Source organism: Cimex lectularius, unplaced genomic scaffold (genome assembly GCF_000648675.2).
Source record: "Cimex lectularius strain Harlan isolate CLEC.00 unplaced genomic scaffold, Clec_2.1 scaffold319, whole genome shotgun sequence".
NCBI lineage: Eukaryota > Metazoa > Arthropoda > Insecta > Hemiptera > Cimicidae > Cimex > Cimex lectularius.
Genome location: NW_019393047.1, coordinates 431,074 through 451,697, shown reverse-complemented (window position 1 = coordinate 451,697; position 20,624 = coordinate 431,074). Strand labels below are relative to the sequence as shown.

General features: G+C 33.8%; 1 protein-coding gene across 1 annotated transcript; it reads left to right on the top strand.

The window, feature by feature from the left end:
• The first annotated feature begins 1,045 nt into the window (after window positions 1-1,045).
• LOC106666874 (extensin-3-like) lies at window positions 1,046-18,370 on the top strand. The gene is made up of 5 exons (XM_014394380.2): window positions 1,046-1,087; window positions 5,067-5,263; window positions 15,118-15,483; window positions 17,436-17,620; window positions 17,683-18,370. Exons 1-5 carry the CDS (start codon window positions 1,076-1,078, stop codon window positions 17,994-17,996), a joined length of 1,074 nt encoding a protein of 357 aa, XP_014249866.1. The 5' UTR covers window positions 1,046-1,075; the 3' UTR covers window positions 17,997-18,370.
• Window positions 18,371-20,624: the final 2,254 nt, after the last annotated feature.

The following is a 20,624-nucleotide window of genomic DNA, read 5'->3' as shown; positions in this document are numbered from 1 at the left end:
TGTTCTCTAGGTTTGGAAATAACTTACTAATCACCATAGTATGTTTTTCATCTTTGAAAAAAAAATTTCTTAGTTCTCGCTGCTAAACACTTATTTCACGAACATTTACGAGTTTAGTATTGATCATATCTCATTGGAAATTTAAGGTAGTTTTCAGTGGTATGAACGGATTTGTCCAAACATTTTATTTTGGGAGTTATCATTATTTATTTGAAGCAAGGTCGTGAAAACTTAAAAAATCAGAAAAAGTGAAATAACTCCGAAACTATTGAGATTCGGACCATAGTTAATAAGGATCTTTTGGTTCCATTTTTAATGTTGAATCTACCCTGTAAAATACACAAAAAATGATGTGATTTTTTTAAAATTCTGTCAGTTCAGAGATGTATTTAGGTGTGCTAATTTGGAAAAACAATGCAATTGAATGTTTATTTATTTGCAATTTACAATGTTTTAATTTAGTGTCCTTTGTAAATACATAAGCACCCATCTACCTATTTACAATAACTGTACAAAAAATTAAGTTAACGATAGAAAAGAAAATTGTTTCATGTGTTTATAACTGGTTGGATAGTCTTTATTTAATATTAATTGTATCCATAAATAATTTAATTTAATTATTTTTTTATTTTGTACAATATCTTTGTATAATTATGTTGATGTTTGGGATAATATAGGTATTTAAGGTTAGAAAGGACGCCAGCTTTGTTGATTCGTTATGGAATACATGTTTTTTATCTGCTGTTTAACGTAATTTATGTTGGAAATCGTACATATTTTTGGTGTGTATTTTATGATCCTCTTTCTCATTGGTTTACGTCAATAAAGTATATACATATTATAGTATATACAAAGGGTTTTTTTATTGGTCTTGTTGAGCGGTACAGTAGAATACGCCTTTTCCTCGCTGAGTAAAAGGCTCGGCGTTTCGGTTTGCTTGGCCAAAGGATGCGGAGGGTTACGCAAAAGAGCGTTGTCTTGGTAGGGAGTTTTCCATTTCTTCATCCTTATAAAAGCCAAGTCGGCTCACTTGGACGTCAGTTCGCATTTCGTTTGTACACCCGGAGAGCTAAACATGAAACGGCTCGTAAGTATTAATGAGTATAATTAAAAACCAACCCCCCTTAAACGCAACATACCCCCAGTAGGCCGTTTTAATGTTGTATTCACAAAGTGAAGTTTAGCTCGCTTTTAATATGAAAAGTTTCGTACTGAGATAAAAAAGCCCCGAAGTTCCTCTTTTCCTGGGTTTTTTTTCACAGGGGTGGAATTGTTCCAGTTAGATAGAGAACAATTTTTTTACTTTGGAAACCTCCTTGTTTCGATCGACAAAACTAATAATGGTCCTTGTACAAATAAATTCCTTCAAAACGTGTTCATTTGATATTCATATTATAAAAACACATAGGTTAAATTCAAAACAATATTCATACAATATGAATAAATCTGAACTGTATACACTGTTTTGGGCATTTTCAATATTTGTTTAAAAACGTCTCTCTTTTAACATTATTTTGTGTACTGTAAAAAAATTCCAACTTTCAAGTCAATTTTCGTCCCATCTACAAATACAATAATTGACACTGACATTTTTCTTTACATGAGCAATTTGTAAGGAGACGGTTTTCAACAATGAATTTTAATTAATATTTACAAATTGTAATATTAAAACAAAGTTTTATTGATATGTATGATAAGATATGTTTTTATGTAAAAATACGAGTACTTCGATATTCGAAGAAGCAATTTTAGAATACCATCTTAAAATTCATGATCGTCAACCAATATCACCTTTATACATTTTCAACCAGAGAAAATATATGCAGAATTTATTATAACTATACATTCTTAATGTATATAAATATATGACTATTTGACTATATATGAATATTTACAGTTTCTTGGATATTTTTTTTTTCAATTTTTGCAAAATATTTCTTTACCGTTCAATTTAGTTTCAGCTAATACAATAGTTGATGTATTAGCTTTTTCTTTAACATAAAAACATCATAGGTTAAAATTACCATTAATACTGTTTAAATTAATTTATTAACTTCAAAATGTAATTAAAATCTCAACATAGCAATAAAATTTAAAATTCCACCTTATTTTTCAAGCTGTATAGTTTTTTTTTTTGCTTTTTTTTTGTATAGTTTAATTTTTGAACCGAAAACCGCATAAATTCTAAAGCCAAATATTAATATATAAATATAATCAGGACAGTTTCTTGTGTATATTCAATGTTTGTTTGAAAACGTTGTATGATTCGTTATACTTGACGGATCTAATAAAAACTACAAACCATTTTTTTTCTCCGCGGATTTCCAACCATTTCTCCACTTCTTACCCTGTGTAGGTGGTACACGTATGATTAAGGCCGTACCTTGCAAGGTGCGTTTTCCCATAAAACTATCCCCGGTGGAGTTGGAATCGCCTTAGCAAAATGGCTATAATGTATTAGGACTTCACATTCACAAAGATATCTGGATATTTGCATATGCTTCTGGTATCTCCTAGATATGCTTCTATGCTTTGACCATCTTTTATAAGTGGTAGTTTACAGAGCAGTGGCCAATGTAGAGGCTAATTAATCTGAAATTTCGCCTCTGAGACAAATGGGTTCATTTTTTACAGTTTGAATCCAGTACTTGGGTTTTTCTTTATCAAGACTTTTTTCCGGCTACAACTTTACCACACTCTCATTTGTGCCTAGATGGGGTGAGAGGGTTGTTTCTTCCTCATTAGTTGAAAACGATAGTTCTACAAACTCTAATTCACACCTATAAGGTTGCTGTCTATTGTCTCATAGACTGTGTGTTGAAAGTTCCCGCAACGCCCCTGACTATTAAAATTTTAACAACACCCAATGGATTTTCAGTAATATTTACCGGTTGTTAGCTAAAAAAAAAAAAATTGACATTAAAAGAAACAACAAACGGTCACCACTTCACAAATGACTCCGACTTAACCATCTATATTTTTCCTTTTTTGACTATTCTAGCTTATACCGTCTATACATTCATACCTAGAACGTCAATGTTACAATTTTGTATTTTCCTAGAGCCTTTAGGAAACATAGGCGCTCCCAGACTAGTTTGGAGATAAAAATATATCAACTTTGCAGCTGCCTAATTTCTGAAAGTATCTATTTCTATGCACCTTGCATTTTCTTTTTTATTAATTCCTGAGTACCTAATTGGATAGCATGGGCCTTAGCTTAAACCAGCCTGGTAGCTTAAACCAGTCCAAGTAGTTTTTCTAGGAATTCAGCTCCTTTACCCCTACACCTACTCGGTGTTCCATCTTTGATAACATTATACCATAATAGGCACCCTTCCAAAAACTATGGTTTGTTTATTTATTTTTCAATAAATCTCGTTAACTCGGTACCTTATTTTAATTTGGATTATTAGGGTAATCCATATATTTTAAGAATATGTAAAATGTGTATTTAACCCAGGTTCCCTTGATACTAAGGATTATCCAGATACTGTAACTCAAATTGTCGTGTAACTTAATTTTTAAATTTAACCTTTAAAAAACTAAATATTGCGTAAAGTTAATGGAGTCCGTTAGTCGGTTCTGAGTTTGAATCTTAAGACATTTTAATTGGTAATAATATGTAAAAGTTACTGTAAAGTGGTTCTGACCCGCGATACCCAACGGGGTTACAGTCCCTCCTGTAAAACAGAATGTAATTGCTTTACTTTTACTTTATTGTCCATTTACAAATAAAATATTTTATAGCGCAATTTTTTAAAACACATAAAAACTTTTATTGTAGTAGATTTCGAAATAATAATGTTTAAATTAATATAGTATATAATTCATTAGATTTCTTGGTCCGATTGACCAAATAACATCTTTCAATTAAGTAATCTTTATGTAAGGTATTGGCTGAGATAAAAAAGTCAGTGTCCGAGCGGCGTATATAGCCGAAGGTCGTGGGTTCGAATCCCGCTCGTGACACCGACTTTTTTTATCTCAACCAAGACCTTACATAAAGATTAATTAATTGATAGTATATAATATGGAATTAAAATAGAAATTTATGCACATTTTTGCATAATGATCTCTATGTACAAAGACAATTAATGAAGTTTATGCATAATAAACTTTTTTAAATATATTTTTGTAAATGATCATCCGCTTTATTCTAAGAGATACTCGACATTATAACAACGATACAGATTTTACAACTTTTTACTGTTAGTTAAACTGACTATGTCAGACTTTCAAATTTGAACCATATCTTGTCAGTTCGAACAATTATTTTAACATTGTCAAATAATTATTTAAAAAAAGAAAAAAAAGTTATATTGGTTAGTAACGAATAATAGTAAATCAGACATCGAAACGTGTGATCAGTTTAGTTCCTAAGCACAAAAGTCATACTAGAAAAACCAAACAAATAAAAATATCAAGAAAGTCGATTCCATAAGAACTTTGAATTGGCATATTTTCTTGGCTCCACGGATAAACTTCGGAACATGTATGTACAACAACCTAACCATAACCATAACTTTAACATACCATACCTTTATTTCTAATTTAACCTAATTTAACCAGTTACTACCCCCTAACAATCCCTAATCGTAATCTGCTCTATCATAACCCTATCCCTACCATAAGCCAATCTGTATTCGCAAATGGCCACGAAAAAGGTATGTGTAGCGGAAAAATATATGGGAAAAAAGGAATTTTTTCAATAACGTTTACTAAATAAAACCATCGTCATTTTAGGTTTTATGCAATAAAGTTTATATTCTGTTGAACACTGTGGTTCTTAGTATCTGATATTAGAAAAAATTATAATTATTTTTTTGTAAAATGAAGTCTAAAAATACATTTCTATCTAATGCTAACTCATTGAAATAGTTCTCTGGTCCAATTTCGTTAGTCGTCGGATATGTTGCGACATACTAGCCATTATCTGCTCAATGTATCATGCATAACGAACTTAATTACAACGAATTAGTTGTGTAATTTCAATACTCACGTTTTGTGTTTTTTAATATTATTCTAAGCGATTATTGTTAAAGTTGATCATATTTTTGTTTTTACAGGTTCTTCTCTGTGCGCTTTCGCTGGCAAGTGCTTCACAGTATTTCATCCCTGCTCCTCTGAATCACGACGGAACTGTCGCTGACACCCACGAAGTGGCACTTCTGAAGCACAAGCACCTTGCAGAACTTGAAAAAGCCGGCGGAGCCGTTGTATACGCTCCCCATTACGGAGATGAACATTACGAAGAGGCCAAATGGTAAATAATAAAATTTTATTTTTACATTCACTAATTTCGTGGTCCGCTTGACCAATTAATATATTACAATTAATTAAGGTTTTTAGTTGAGATAAAAAAGTCAATGGCACGAGCGGGATTCGAACCCACGATCTTCGGCTTGATACGCCGCTGCTCTACCAGTTGAGCTATCGTGACCTCGATCCACTCGGACACCAACTTCCCATCTCAACCGCGTATCAAGCCGAAGATCGTGGGTTCGAATCCCGCTCGTGCCATTGCCTTTTTTATCTCAACTAAAAACCTTAATTAATTTTATTTTTACGTTTATAAAACGACAAAAAAACAACGTCGTGTCATTACGAAACGGTCATTGCGATGTCACAATTGCAGACAAGCCAGAATCTATGATAGTAATCAAAAACGAAACAATACAGTTAAAAGAATGCAACGAGCTTTATCTCTCAAAGATAATCCGATCCGGCTGAACGCCGAGGAAATGTTTAAGGACCCGAATTAGTGAGCAGGTCGAGGCCAAAATTTTCTGTTGAGCAACAAGGAATTACCAGTGAGCTGATGGAATCCGCTGTTTAAAATTAATTACAAGTCCGTCCTTTGAAGCTTTTTTTTTAGACGCCACGGTTTGAAAATTGAATTGTCTGATATTACCTTAGGCTGCAGAATAATGCCTTAGACTCTGGAAATACTAACAACCCACATTCTACGCGAACAATAAACACAACAAACTTAAATAATTACTGTAGGCTTATTTTTCAATAACATATAACATTTTTAAGAACATAACGATATTTAGACAAATATTTTTTATAGAAAGCTTTTAACGGTCTTTAAAGTCAGCAGGCTTGTCCAAAGTCACTGCACGTAAGTGTAAGATGTGAAAAAGAAATGCTAACAACAACACAAAACTCAACCACCGAATTTGGTGAAAGCAGCAAAGATGGGCAACAAGTATGTGATAGTAAGCAGACAAGTTTTCATCATCCCACTCACTGCACGTAAACTTGATATACGGTGTAAATCGAAAATAAACTTATTATTCAATGTGTGGTGATTAGTGACAGTAAGTCGATGATTATTCAGAAATCGTGAGATGCGGTCTGGTGTGATGTGGGGTGTCAGAAAAACATTTTCTTTGTCGTGCCAACGTTTCGATCTTTATTGGGATCATATTCAGGGCTCAAAGTGTTTGTTCTCTGCGTAATTGTCCATTCTTGCTTATCGTGTTGAGAGGGCAGCACGCAAAAATGGCAGAATGAAGATGATCTCAATAAAGTTCGAAACGTTGACACGATAAAGAAAATGTTTTTCTGAAACCCACATCACACCAGGCCGCATCTCACGATTTCTGAATAATTATTATTCAATTCTAACTTTATTTTAATTTATTACAATTTCATTAATTGATTCTCCACAGCAGTCAAAATTTACGTTGTGTTATTAATATTCTAAGTTCAATTTTTTTACCTGCATCACCATAGGAATTTATGAAGGAAAATGACTTGGTTTATGTGCGCCGATGATTACAATTTTTCCATAAAAGAATCGCAGAAGCCTACAATGATAAACATTCCATTAAAATAATGAATACCAGGTTGTTCGTTTAAGTCTTATGCAGTAACTTTCATATATTTTTAACTTACAACTTTGAAAATTTATCTGTTTTCATTTTATTACGCTTGGTTTGTGGATTATGGCAAAATTTTATGGATTTGAGTGTTCAGGAGACTGGATAAATTGGCTGATCTAATAATTTTGCAATACGTTTCCTTTATCGTAGAATGGTGTGTTATTCTTTAATGTTCCAAGTATACCTAGTGCTTGGACAAGTACTTTGATCTCGAAATTAGTTGAACTTTTAGTTTTGTGTAAATACAGGTTTATGAGAAAGGAAGTTCTAATTTCAAAACTCCCGTACTCATCACAAAATGTGAACAAACATCAATTTCTAGTAGATTGTTCAGGTTTTACCAGGAGTAAAGGTGCCTTGTCAGAGGTTCTGGACCAGTGCAAACTTTTTCGTACGTAATCTAGCTTTTAAAAGTCTTCGCCTTACGGAGCGTAAACTGACATTAAAATTTTTGCCTTTTTGAAATCGTTCGTCGATCTCAATAGCGGTATAATGTGGAAAAAATAAAACGGTTATCTCTCCGAGATGTGACCTGATCCATGCCTCCTTAAGTAACCTCCAGTATCTCCAATAGCGACGGAAGACCCATCAGTCAGTTTTTCTTGGAATGTTAAACACCCTGGCCACATACGCTTGACTTCTTCCATCTTCCAGCGTTGCTTTGATTCTAACCGAATCGGTATCATTTAAAACCAACAGTCAAACAAATTTGAAACTTAAAAATGGTAGAATTTAAACAAAAATCAAACCACCGGAACGTTAGAAAGAAGGTTGAGATAAAAAAAGTCAGCGTTCGGCTAAATACGCCGCAGTCACGATAGCTCAAGTGTTATAGTTCGAGCTATAGTGATTTTGATCCTCTCGGACACCAACTCTCCCTCTCAACCTACAACCGTTCGATTTTTTCCCCTGTTTTGCGATTTTCAAAAATGTCGTGTAATCGGGACTGGATTCCCAGCGACTTATGATGTGGGGAGCTGTTACTGAAGTGATATTTCTTTTACTAATTACATATTAATCCATTTATGTTTTAGTAGCCATTTTTTCAAATTTAGAAATCGTGAGATGCGGTCTGGTGTGATGTAGGTTGAGGAAGGGAAAAAATGTGTTGGTAATGGTTCGGCCAGATTATCCTTTCAGGATTATATAGAAAGGGATAAATAGGAAAAGGAAAGCTGAATTGTTGGGAAATTAGACTATGTGAAAAATATTTGAATGTAATGTGTGGAATGTAATGTGATGATATAGGTATGTTATCTGTATTGAATGTGATTAATGATATTGGCGTAGCTGCGACTGAGTTTACATGTATCTGTTCTGTAATTGATGCTGTGTTTATCTCTGTTGATATAAACCATTTCTAAGAAATTACGTTTATATTTGTTTTGTTCTGTATGTAATATTTTTGGATTTTTGAAGTCGAAATTGTGTTGGTGTTCAAAATGGTGGGTAGCGAGTGCTGTAGGATTTTGCTTAGGTTTTTTGCAATCATAGATATGTTGCTTTACTCTCTTGTCCAGATATTGGGATGTAAGACCGATGTAAGTTGCCGGACAGTTTAAACAGTTGATCTTGTAGATTACGTCAGATTTATTTGTTATTGGTGTGGGATCTTTAATTTTGGAAAAAAGTGTTTGAATTGTTTTATAATTTTTGAAAGCTATTTTGAAGTTATCGGACGAGAGAAATGTGTTTAATTTATGTGATAGGCCTTGAATAAATGGCATGGAAATGTATGCTGGTTTGTTTGTATTTGATAGACTTAATGTAGTATTATTAGTAATAGTGGATGGTGTTAGTGTTGAGTTGTAGTTGTTGATTATTCTGTTAATTATGTGTTTAGGGTAGAGATTGTTATGGAGGATCTGTTTGTATATCTTTATGTTCTTGTGGTGAAATGATTCATGGCTCAGGGTAATCATTCTGTGAAGTAACCCTTTGGCCGTGTTTATTATTGTATGAAGAGGATGGTGAGATGTAAAGTTGAGGTAGCGATCTGTGTTTCTTGGTTTTTGATACCAATCTGTGATTAATGTGCCATCTGGTAGTTTTATTACGAGAGTATCTAAAAATGGTTTTTTTTTGTTGTTTTCGATTTCATGTTTAAATTTTAGGCGTGGGTGAAAGCTATTAAATGTATCTAATGTAGTTTTAATTATTCTAGTAGTTTTTTCTATACCGACTTCCTTCCCCACCCTTTCCTTCAAAATCCAACGTATATAAACATAAAACAGCAAATTCTCACTGGCACTCTCAACCCGACATGCAAGAATGGCACAATTACACAGAAGACAAACACTTTGAGTGAGTAGAAATACTTTGATTGAATATAAAAAATATATTTTGCATTGTATAAATTCACTTTTCCACATCCTAAATGTATTTGTTAAATGTAAACAATGTTTGTAAATCCCAGGCCCTGAAGATGATCTCAATAAAGATCGAAACGTTGGCACGATAAAGAAAATGTTTTCTGAAACCTATCACACCAGACCGCATCTCACGATTGAGGTAGCGATCTGTATTTCTTGGTTTTTAATACCAATCTGTGATTAATGTGCCATCTGGTTGTTTTATTACGAGTGTATGTAAAAATGGTATTTTTTGTTTGTTTTCGATTTCATGTAAATTGTAGGCGTGGGTGAAAGCTATTAAATGTATCTAATGTATTTTGAATTTGATCTGTGGGAACTGCTGTCAATAATCATCTACGTATTTAGTGAGGAAGGGTAATGTGATAGGAAGTTGTGGTATGAGTGGTTTTTTTAGTGGTCAATTGACCAAGTTACTTCTTTCAATTAATTATTCTTTTTAAGGTTTTGTTGGTTGAGGTAAAAAAGGTTTTTTTTTTTTTTATTGGCCTTATGATCTTGCATATTAGCCATAGTACGAATTCTTGTGTGTTCAAATTGGGGGTTATCGGGAAAAAAGGCGACGGTGGGAATCGAACCCACGACCGCGGCGTGAGAGGCTCTCATGCTAACCACTCGGCTACCGCGGTCCCCAGATAGATAAAAAAGGTGGTAGAGCAGCGGCGTATTTAGCCGAATATCGTGGGTTCGAATCCCGCTCGTGATACTGACTTTGTTAACTCAACCAAAACCTTACATAAAAAGAATAAATAATTCAAAGAAGAAACTTGGTCAATTGACCAATCATAAATAGGTAAAAAGAACAAGAAAAACCAAAGACGAGATAGACAATTCAAATATTTATTTACAAAATCCAATTGTAAAAATAAGTGGGAGATTTTATCTGTGTTTAATTTAGATTTATTTATTTAGATGGGAAATTTTAGACCAAATATTGTTGAAAGATAATTAATGGAGGATTGTCTAAAAGATAATTGAGAATGTTAAAGATGGCCACTGTTTTGCTTCTCAGTATTGATAGGGTAGCGTTGTAGTAATAACACTATTCTTTTTGTATATTTTTGGATATTATCACGGCATTTTATAATAAATATTTGATATTGTTTTTAAAATATGTTAAATCTGCTTATGGTATTACAAAGTTGATTTAATTTTAACGGCTCAAACTTATCGATCTTGCCCTGTCTGAGCCATTACCTCTAGACCGGGTCAAATTATTTATGTACCCTTCTGCTCTCGGAAATTAGGAAGACGTGTGAGCAAAGCCATAACAGCATGGGCTGAGTACTCGAGGGAAAGCCGATTGTGGTCGTTTGTCACGGCAGTATTGCGACAAATCCGCCCGGCACGATTACACAAATTAGAGCCGAGGATTTTCCACCGGTGAAATTACACCTTTTATTTGTTGTATTCCTACAGGAAATGCAAATCGTTCGAAGTCGGCCGTTCGAACCATTTTCCCCCTTCCGAGTTGAAAATGCTGTTTTTTTTAATAACAACCTCAATCGTTTGTTATACTGTCTGATTGGATGTTTGTTCTAAAATTCTATGTTTTTTTTTCCCAATTAATAACACCTTTGAAAATAGACCAGTCCTCACAAGGAAAGGTGCATGCTCTACGGTAACATTTACGTAAAAGCATTAAATTCCTACATAGGTAAAAACGTTACGCAAAAAGATTATTGTTATTATAACGTGCACTTTTTTATTAGGATTACGTCCAAACTTTACGTCTCACCGAGATTTATGCTTCACTTAAATTCACTAAATAAATATAATACTTGTTTTATTACCTAACACCGAGCTATTTTGCAACAGGAAAGTATATGGAAAATTGACAATAGTTCTATTTATAAGCATTATTTATTATTTTAATACACAATATAACTGACATATTCCTTAATTAAAAGAAGCTTTAAACCCAAATTTTGTTTACAAATTATATTTATTTTGTGATCCTAACAGTCATCATAATCAATCAAGTACGATGCATAACTATATATATTATATATATATATATATATAATATATAATCTGACATATGCATCATACTTGATCGAGAGAGAGAGAGAGAGAGAGAGAGAGAGTGAGCGAGAGGGAGAGAGAGATAGAGAGAGAGTGAGTGAGAGAGAACTTTATTCTGGGACTAGAATCTCCTAGGAATAACACAAAAATTCCCAGCAATTTGTTACAAATTTGGTATTCGAACTAATGAAGATTTGATGTTAACACAAGTAAAATAAGTTGAATTAAATCACATAATACAAAATTTAAAAAACAATTTTACGAATTTAGGGAAAAGTAGTAATAATAAAGAATTATCTGTCTTTTGCGAACATATGACTCCTGTAAATTTGAAAGTGGAGAAAAAAGGTAACAAGTTTTCTTATATAGCCAAAGCATCTAATATTTTTTATTTTATTTATTTTTGGCCTTCATTACATACAATAATATACAATAGTAATAATAGTAATATGCATGTTATATACATTATTTTGGAAAGAAAATAAAAACAAATTTATCCTGTCATTGCCTACAAATCGTAACATTACTAATAATTAAAATTTATAGATATCATTAAAAAAAAATATTTGTCCTGGCATTAGATCCAATATAATCGACCAATAATAACAAAATGTCTGAGTGCATGTATTTATTAGCGTGAATGGCGAGGGGTGAGGGTGAAATATAACGTCATCATCACCCCTCGAACGTTGAGAGCGTGAGAGTGTGTGTTCGGGGTCGATGGCGGAATATTTATAAAAGTACTCCATCGACCCCAATCTAGATTAGTTTGAGTATAGGGTCGGTGAGGAATCAAGTACTCCACCGACCAATCGGAATGAGTGTATTGTATGGATGTATTTATGTGTATGAATGTATTTATTTGTATGAATGTAGTGTCTGAAAGGGTAAATATAATATAAACTTAGTTTGGGGCTGAAATGACCTAGATGTCGGAAGCCCCAGTAAAAAAAAAACCATTTTTAGACATGATATTGAAAATAAGACAAATTTATTCTGACATTACACACTATAACATACATTAATAATAAATAATAATGTAAATTTAGATATATTGTAAAGAAAATAAAACGAACTTATCATGGCAACGTACAATACTACTAATATTAATTCCATTATATTTCGTGGCCCGATTGACTAAATAACTTCTTCCAATTAATTAATCTTTATGTAATGTATTGGTTGAAATGAAAAAGCAAGAGTGACGAGCGGGATTCGTACCTTCGGCTAAATACGCCGCTGCTCTACCACATGAGCTCTCGTGAATTCGATCCACTCGGACAACAACTCCCCATGTCTACCTACAACCTTTATATACCTTATATATAATAGAGCTAAATGAAAAAAAAACTTACATACAAAACTAAACCGAGTAAAACTATGTTGAATAGAAATAATGAAGAAAATATTCAATTCAGTGCGAAATATTTCCTCCTCTTGCGTTGATCACCGCTTGCATTGGACGTGGCAGCGAATTTACGAAGTTTTGAATTTAGTGCATACAAAGTAATATAAATTAAAGTAATATATAATAATAATAACATTTGTGTGATGTTTTTCGACCTAGAGTTTTCCAATCCTCCAATTTTTGACATTTTTAGAGCTTTAGTGAAGTATACTTCATTTTAAATCATTAAATTCTCTAATTTCGTGGTCCGCTTGACCAATTAATATATTAAATTTAATTAAGGTTTTTAGTTGAGATAATTTTTTTTTTCAATAAGTGAATTTCAGTGAATTTAATAAGTTTAAAATGAAATATACTTCATTAAAGCTCTCCGTGGCCATTTCATTTCTCGCCGAGAATCAAATAGATTACACGACATTTGGAAAATGGCATAAAGGAGGGAAAATTCGAAAGGTCAGTTGAGATGGGGAGTTGGTGTCCGAGTGGATCGAGGTCACGATAGCTCAAGTGGTGAGCAGCGGCGTATCAAGCCGAATATCGTTGGTTCGAATCCCGCTCGTGATACTAACTTTTTCATTTCAACCAATACCTTACATAAAGTTTAATTAATTGAAACGAATCTTAATAAACATTTTTTAGATCTAATAAAGAAAATAAACGATTCAACAAGATAATAAAAATTTTTCCTATATTTTAGAACATATTTACCACAAATATATATATAAATATATACAGTTCGTTTAGTTCACTTGTATCAGATATAGTGAGTAGGTTTACGAATGGAGAATTGTTACAAAAAATTATGGAAATGTAATTTTTAATATATTTTGTTCTGAAACAAGGAATGGGCAGATCAAAAGATGTGCTAGGTGATCAGGTTCTTCTAAAGGGCAAATTTGCAAGGCTGTTCAAAAGTAAATAAGTACAATCTCCTGTTTAAATATATTTCACACGATAGTTTATTTGCAAGTCTGAATTCAGCAAATACTCGCAATTTATTGATATGAACAATAGCGTTTATGTATGGTTCATTCCATGTAGGAGGGCTAATTTTTCTATGAGTCATATTGAAGCGGCTATTTATTTTAAATTCAATATTTTTACATAATAAATTGTTTTTATATGATTCTAGGTAATTGTTATAATTATCTTTCATTATTGAATAATCCAATTTTTTATAGAGCACCAATAATTGCAAGTCGTGTTCTAATTTCATCAACCCAATTGCAAAGCATTGTATAATTTTCGAAACTTAGCTTTTCTAGTCTAATAAAACTACGTTTGGGTAGAGAGAAATCGGACATCTTCAGAAAAACCAACAACCAATTTAACATTTTTTAAAATATTTTAAGATCTGTATGTATTCTAACAGTTTCTAACTTAATATATGCAACAGGTGTGATTTTTGAGAGGTGGAGAAGTAATTTAAAATAAATAATAATATTATGAACTATTAAATTCACTAGTTTCGTGGTCCGCTTGACCAAGTAATATCTTACAATTAATTAAGGTTTTCAGTTTGGATAAAAAAGTCAATGGCACGAGCCGGATTCGAACCCAAGACCTTCGGCTTGATACGCCGTTGCACTACCGCTTGAACTGTCGTGACCTCGATCCACTCGGATACTAACTTCCCATCTCAAACACACCTTTTGAATTGCCCTCCTTTTTGCCATTTTTCAATAAGCGAATTTCAGTGAATTTAATAAGTTTAAAATGAAGTATACTTCACTAAAGCTCTCCGTGGCCATTTCATTTCTCGCCGAGAATCAAATAGATTTCACGACATTTGAAAAATGGCAAAAAGGAGGGAAAATTCGAGGGTGGGGTTGAGATGGGAAGTTAGTGTCCGAGTGGATCGAGGTCACGATAGCTCAAGTGGTAGAACAGCGGCGTATCAAGCCGAAGGTCGTGGGTTCGAATCCCGCTCGTGCCATTGACTTTTTTATCTCAACTGAAAATCTTAATTAATTGTATTATGAACTATGTTGTCTCTGTTTGGAGGGATGTGAGGTGTTGGTACAGATGGGACTTAAAACAGGTAAAGCAGGTAGCTTTGCGGATTGGCAAAAGAAAACAATTCCAGAGATTTGTGGCTCGAGCTAGGAAGAACCTCTCAAATTTGGAAGTTTTATGACGAGGAAGATATTGGTAATTGGGAAACAGAGTGTTAAAAGAGTGGATAGAGTATTTGAACTAAAGTGGCTTTAAACTATAGTGAGGTCGACGAGAGTTTATGAGTTGGTAAAGGAAGGAGTCTATAAAATACTTTCTAAAGAAGGAGGGATAAAGTCAGAATAGATCTGAATATTAATATATATTACTATTAATATTTATTTATAACTTAATATTAATGAAAAATTATACTAATTATTATTAATAAGTAGTAGTCTTTGTTTTAAGTAGAGATTATATGATTTAGGGAGGAAAACTTGGTTCAAAAACCGTACGACTTTGGTCACGTCGAACCCAGGTACCACGGTCCACCCGCTCCTCTAAACCACGACGGCACGGTCGAAGAAACCCCTGAAGTGAAACATGCCAAAGTGTACCATTTCGCCGAACACGCCAAAGCGTTGAACAGACTTCATTACAGCCACACCCCGATGAACAACCACTACGAGGAGGTGTCTTACCACTCACCCTTGTCCTACGCCCACTACGCACCACAGCTCGATTACAGATACCACGGACCACCTGCCCCGCTCAACCACGACGGAACTGTCGCCGAGACGCCTGAGGTGAAACACGCCAAAGCAGCGCATTTTGCCGCTCATGCCGCTATCAAGTGAGTGCTCTAAAACTGTCAAATTTAAATTTAGACATCTGGATAAATAATACAACTTAACAATTTGAAGTTCCCAGTTTTAAATATGATTAAACATACCAATTGTTCGCACCATAATGTAAACTTATTAACCGAGGGCTTACCTTCATATAATGCAGATAGGGTTTAGTTAATAAAGTTTTATCACCGAAACTATAATTTCGTATATGAAACAATTTCAGTTAATTATCTGTTATTGCATGTCCGGAGGAAAGCCTGGCCTTACCTAAGAAGACTTTAATTTCAGCTTGAAATCAATTTGAAAATAGTTTTTTCATTATATCTGAAAATTACTAAAATAATATTATTGCTTATCATACAACAGGGTTCTCAGAAAGACAAAAACTGTTCAGTTGTAACACAAAAGATTATATTATATTGTTTTAATTCCACGGTTGTCTAACTCAAATTGGTTGTGGAGAAAGGAAAACCAAGAGTTACGTGACATAAAATTGTTTGAATTATTCTGTAATTTTTGGCTTATTAGCCCATAGGTGAGCAGACCCGATAGGTCAGTGCACAATTTTAATCTGGGAAGTAAATAACCTTGGAAATGTACATAGAAATTATGGTAAATAATAAAAATTATTTCCACCAATATTTACTTCGTCTAGCCATGCCTATAGTTTACAGTTGATTTCAAACCGTCTTCTGTAGGGAAACTATAATTTGAGAAGACTATTGAGCCTGTAAGGATTGGCCAATTAGCTTGAAACGTACAGAATAAATAAAAGATTTTTACCACGGAATGAACGGGTTTACTTTCCTCATCAACAATAAAAACACTAACTTCGACTTCAACTTTAAGTTCGTTCAGTGTTAAGGGTGTGTAAACAATAATGATTAACTAAACTATGCCTGCAAACAGAAAAAGGGATAAAACTGAATAGTAAAAACGCTAGGAAAAAGTATATTTTATTTACAATCGACTACATGGTTATTCACCAAACTGGTCATATCAAATCTCGGGTGTTTTTGAGAAAAAAAAGTCTATTTTTAAATATGTCGGGTTCGAATACAGGGCCGCTGGTTTCGAACCCGACACTTTTACCTTACAGTGATGAGCGCCATTTCATCGCCTTAGCTGCTGCCATCGACGCCAAAAATGTGTAATGTGTTCAATTATGTCAAAATGCGGAAAATTGTTAACATCAGCATAAACAATTTTTTTTTCGCTGATTAGCAAATTCGAAGCTGGTCTGAATGTAATTACCTCAGTAAATCAATGTTTAATTATCAATACCGTAATAAGCAAGAGGATAAACATTCTCTTTGAGATTATACCATCCATATTTCAAACTTTGCTTTTTTATAGACAGTTATGCTGTATGAAAGCATGAAGGGCGTGATTGATCGCTCGAAATTTATTAATAGGTAGTCATCAGTCAGATTTTATCGCATTTGACGGGACCTGCGATGTTGCCTTATAAAAGGGATTCTTTAAAAAAAATCCGCACCTCACGATGAGGCACTAAGTTAGGTGTTTTTGTTGAATAAATTCGATTTTTTTTTGTAATGAATATATTTAAATCCAAAATTATTTTATTACAAATAATATGAAATAGTAAGTAGTTTGTAGTGTTCGTTGGAAGAATTTTTTCATAAAACATGAAATGGCCTCTTAAATCCTGGAACATTCATTGTAGATATTCAGAAGAATATTTAAAAATAAAATATTGATTTATTAAGATTTTTAAGACTTTTATCCTAAGATCTTTAAACTTCATGTGGTTCTTGGGAGTGTTGGGTGCATAACAAATTCTCGCAGAAGTACATTTAGATATAAGTATTTGTTACACGTATTTGTATGTTCAATTACTTCAGGTATACACAAGAAACTAGTTTAGTTGTTACATAACAACCAAGACCTGAATTATTTTTGAAAGTGATGTACTATTTGATGTATGTTGCAGATCTCATTACCCGGTTCATGTATTTTTGGCTGACACTCCTGAGGTAGAACACGCCAAGGCCCAACACTACACTGCATACCATAAAGTTCTCCATAGGGGCAGACGTTCTCCATATCAGACCTTCGAACACGAAGTAGTTTCCGATCACAAGTACCATGGACCACCGGCCCCACTCAAGCACGATGGTATTTAAAAAGAAAAATACAACTGTCTGTAATAGTGTTTTTATAATGGTTAACATTTATAGGTACCGTCGATGACACGCCCGAGGTGAAGCACGCCAAAGCCGTCCATTTCGCCGCTCATGCCAAAGCGAAGTACGGCGTCCACCAGACGCCTGCTCAGTACGCGATACCCGTACCTAAACTTCAGTCGGTGTACCACGCTGCTCCCGTCGTGTTTGAACCCGTCCATCACACATTCGCTCCGGTCTATCAACACTTCGTTCAACACGTCCCGTTCGAAGAGCACGTCGTCGAGTCCCCGCACTACACCACTGGAAAGTACCAACAGTACGAGCAGTACGAGTTACCTAAACAAGGCCACCATATTTTCTACTAAAAAATGTTCCAATTGTAATTGTTCTGTTAAAATAAATTCTAACGCTTCACCTTATATAAGTTTGTTTTACGGAATTTTAGCATTTCTATTGAATATAAATACATCATTTATAAGTCCCTCGATATTTCACACCGCGAGACGTACCTGATCGGAAAAAGTGACAACGACCTTCATGACATTTCCTATCTATTGAATGATGCCGTGGGCACAGTAACGTATAATTAAATAATTAACGTCTAATAAGTAGCCTTCAAATGTATAAAAGACAAGTATTGATCAATTATCACATTTTATCATATGGAACTTCTCACACATCGCTGCGCGTAATCACTACCATTCAGACGGCCGTCATCATTACACGCAATACGAAGCATATAATTTTATTTAACATAACTAAGCTAGATGCAATAACGACAATGTTAATGTGCGGAGCCTGTATAAACCAACCGCTATCAAAACATTCAAACACTTACACGTTACACGTTGTTTCATTGACTGGTTCCAAAATGTATGAATGGATGGAAATCCATATAAAATATATTTTCTAAAACATAAAAATGAATTATTTAATACTTTATGTACAGTAGAAAAATTTAAACAATCTAAACATTAGATTAAAAAATTGGGCGAAATTTATTATTAAAACTTTGATTGTAATTTTTTAGAGGTCAATTGACCAAGTTACTTATTTCAATTAAATATTCTTTTTATGTAAGGTCTTCGTTGAGATAAAACTGAAAAAAAAAATGAAAATGGCAAAAAGAGGGAAAATTTGAGCGGTTGTAGGTTGAGATGAGATTTGCTGTCCGAGTGGATCGAAGGCACGATAGCTCGTCGTAGAACAGTGATGCATATAGCCGAAGGTCGTGGGTTCAAATCCCGCTCGTGACGCTGACTTTTTTATCTCAACCAACACCTCGGTGCGGCACTTATTGATAATGCACTTTCCATGAGGTTTAGTTCCCTACGAAAAACTGCGAGACGCCGTCAGACGTTTTCGAGAAACTGGGTCCTACCATAGACGGCCCGGTACTGGACACCCTAGAGTAACAGAACCACTGAATGACCGTTTATTGACTTTGAGAATTTTGCGAAACCGGCACCTTACTTTTGTTCAAGCGTGTATGCCGAAGCGCTTCGAAATGTAATTAAGGCAAAAGGAGGAAATACGCAATATTTAAGTGTTAATTATAAATCTAAAACAAAATTAAAACAAATTTTATCTCTCCGTCTTTTTAATTTTGTTAATTTTTTTTTTCATTTTTCCTTAAAAATTTACTTTTTACACAAAGACTCAATTATTAAACATTAAAAAACATGAAAATTTCATTAATATATAAAAATATATACAAATCAAGTTAAACACAAGTGGGAGGAAATTTTTGCTTGTCAGTGTATACTGTTGCAACTTGTATAGATCCATTGTCCGATTCGATCTTTAAAACATAGAACTTTAAACTATACCAATCAAAGAAATCTCGGAATATAATAAAGCAAAAAGGGTTATTTATGTCCTATCAGACTTTATTACTTTAAGGCGCAATCAGAGATAACCCCCACCTTCCGATAAGGATGATCGGACGAGAAGTTCAGTTTAGCGCTGGCCAGCCGAGAGGTGACAACAAACCTGTTGGAAACAACACAACGAGGCATTTTTTTGTTCTTCTCTTTCTTCCTTCTTTACTACCGACACCGCCCAACATTGGAGTCTGGACTGCGTGAGGAGTCATCCTTTACTTCCAACGCCACCCGATGTTGAAGCTGGGACTACGGGCACGTCTTCCAGGGCAGTGAAAATAACATTTATGTGTGTTTTGGTGAAGGACAACCAATCGAAAAACAACATTATTTTTTTTGTCATTTTTTTTTATGTTAAAAAAACCTTTTTTTGCAAACAACGAAAACCTTCTCAAAGAATATTTATGTTAATTTTCCGAGACTTGCAAGTGTTGCCTTATCTTCTTTTCTTCTTTTTAATTTCTGTTCCTGTGAACTGTCAAAAAAATATATTTGTGTACTCGTATGTCACTTTTTTATATCCTTTTTTTGCACGCATTGTTCATTACGCCCCAATCAATTTGGATTGATCGAAGAGTGCGGGGGGATTCATTGACCTCTTACGATCAGAAACGTGGTTAAAAATTGGTAGCAGAGCAATACCACGTACTCAGTATTTGATCAATTTAAACTGATTGCCTCTTAATAACGACAGTATAAAGAATAATAAATTAAAATTAGTTCCATTTCTACACGAACGAGCTTGCCCATAATCCGACAGGTTCCTTCATTTCCATCCTCAACTTAAATATTCCTTCCAACTTGTATTTCCTATTATCCTGATTTTTCCGATATTTGTTAATGCATGCTGGGTTAATTGATCAATAAAAGGGCAGATTTAAAAATAAAAAATAAATAAAAAATTGTGTTTAATTGTGTCGCAGAAACTGTGGTTGTGTCTAATCATTTTCATTTTTAAATCTATTTAACAATGACAAAAAAATCCAATAAAAGAACTAAAGTCTGTCACAAAAAAATTGAGCAGTTGGAAATCGACGCAGCCGTCAGAAACAGTCTCACTGATCATTTTCTTCACACCTTGGAATCCATTGTTTCTGATGTTAAAAAAGG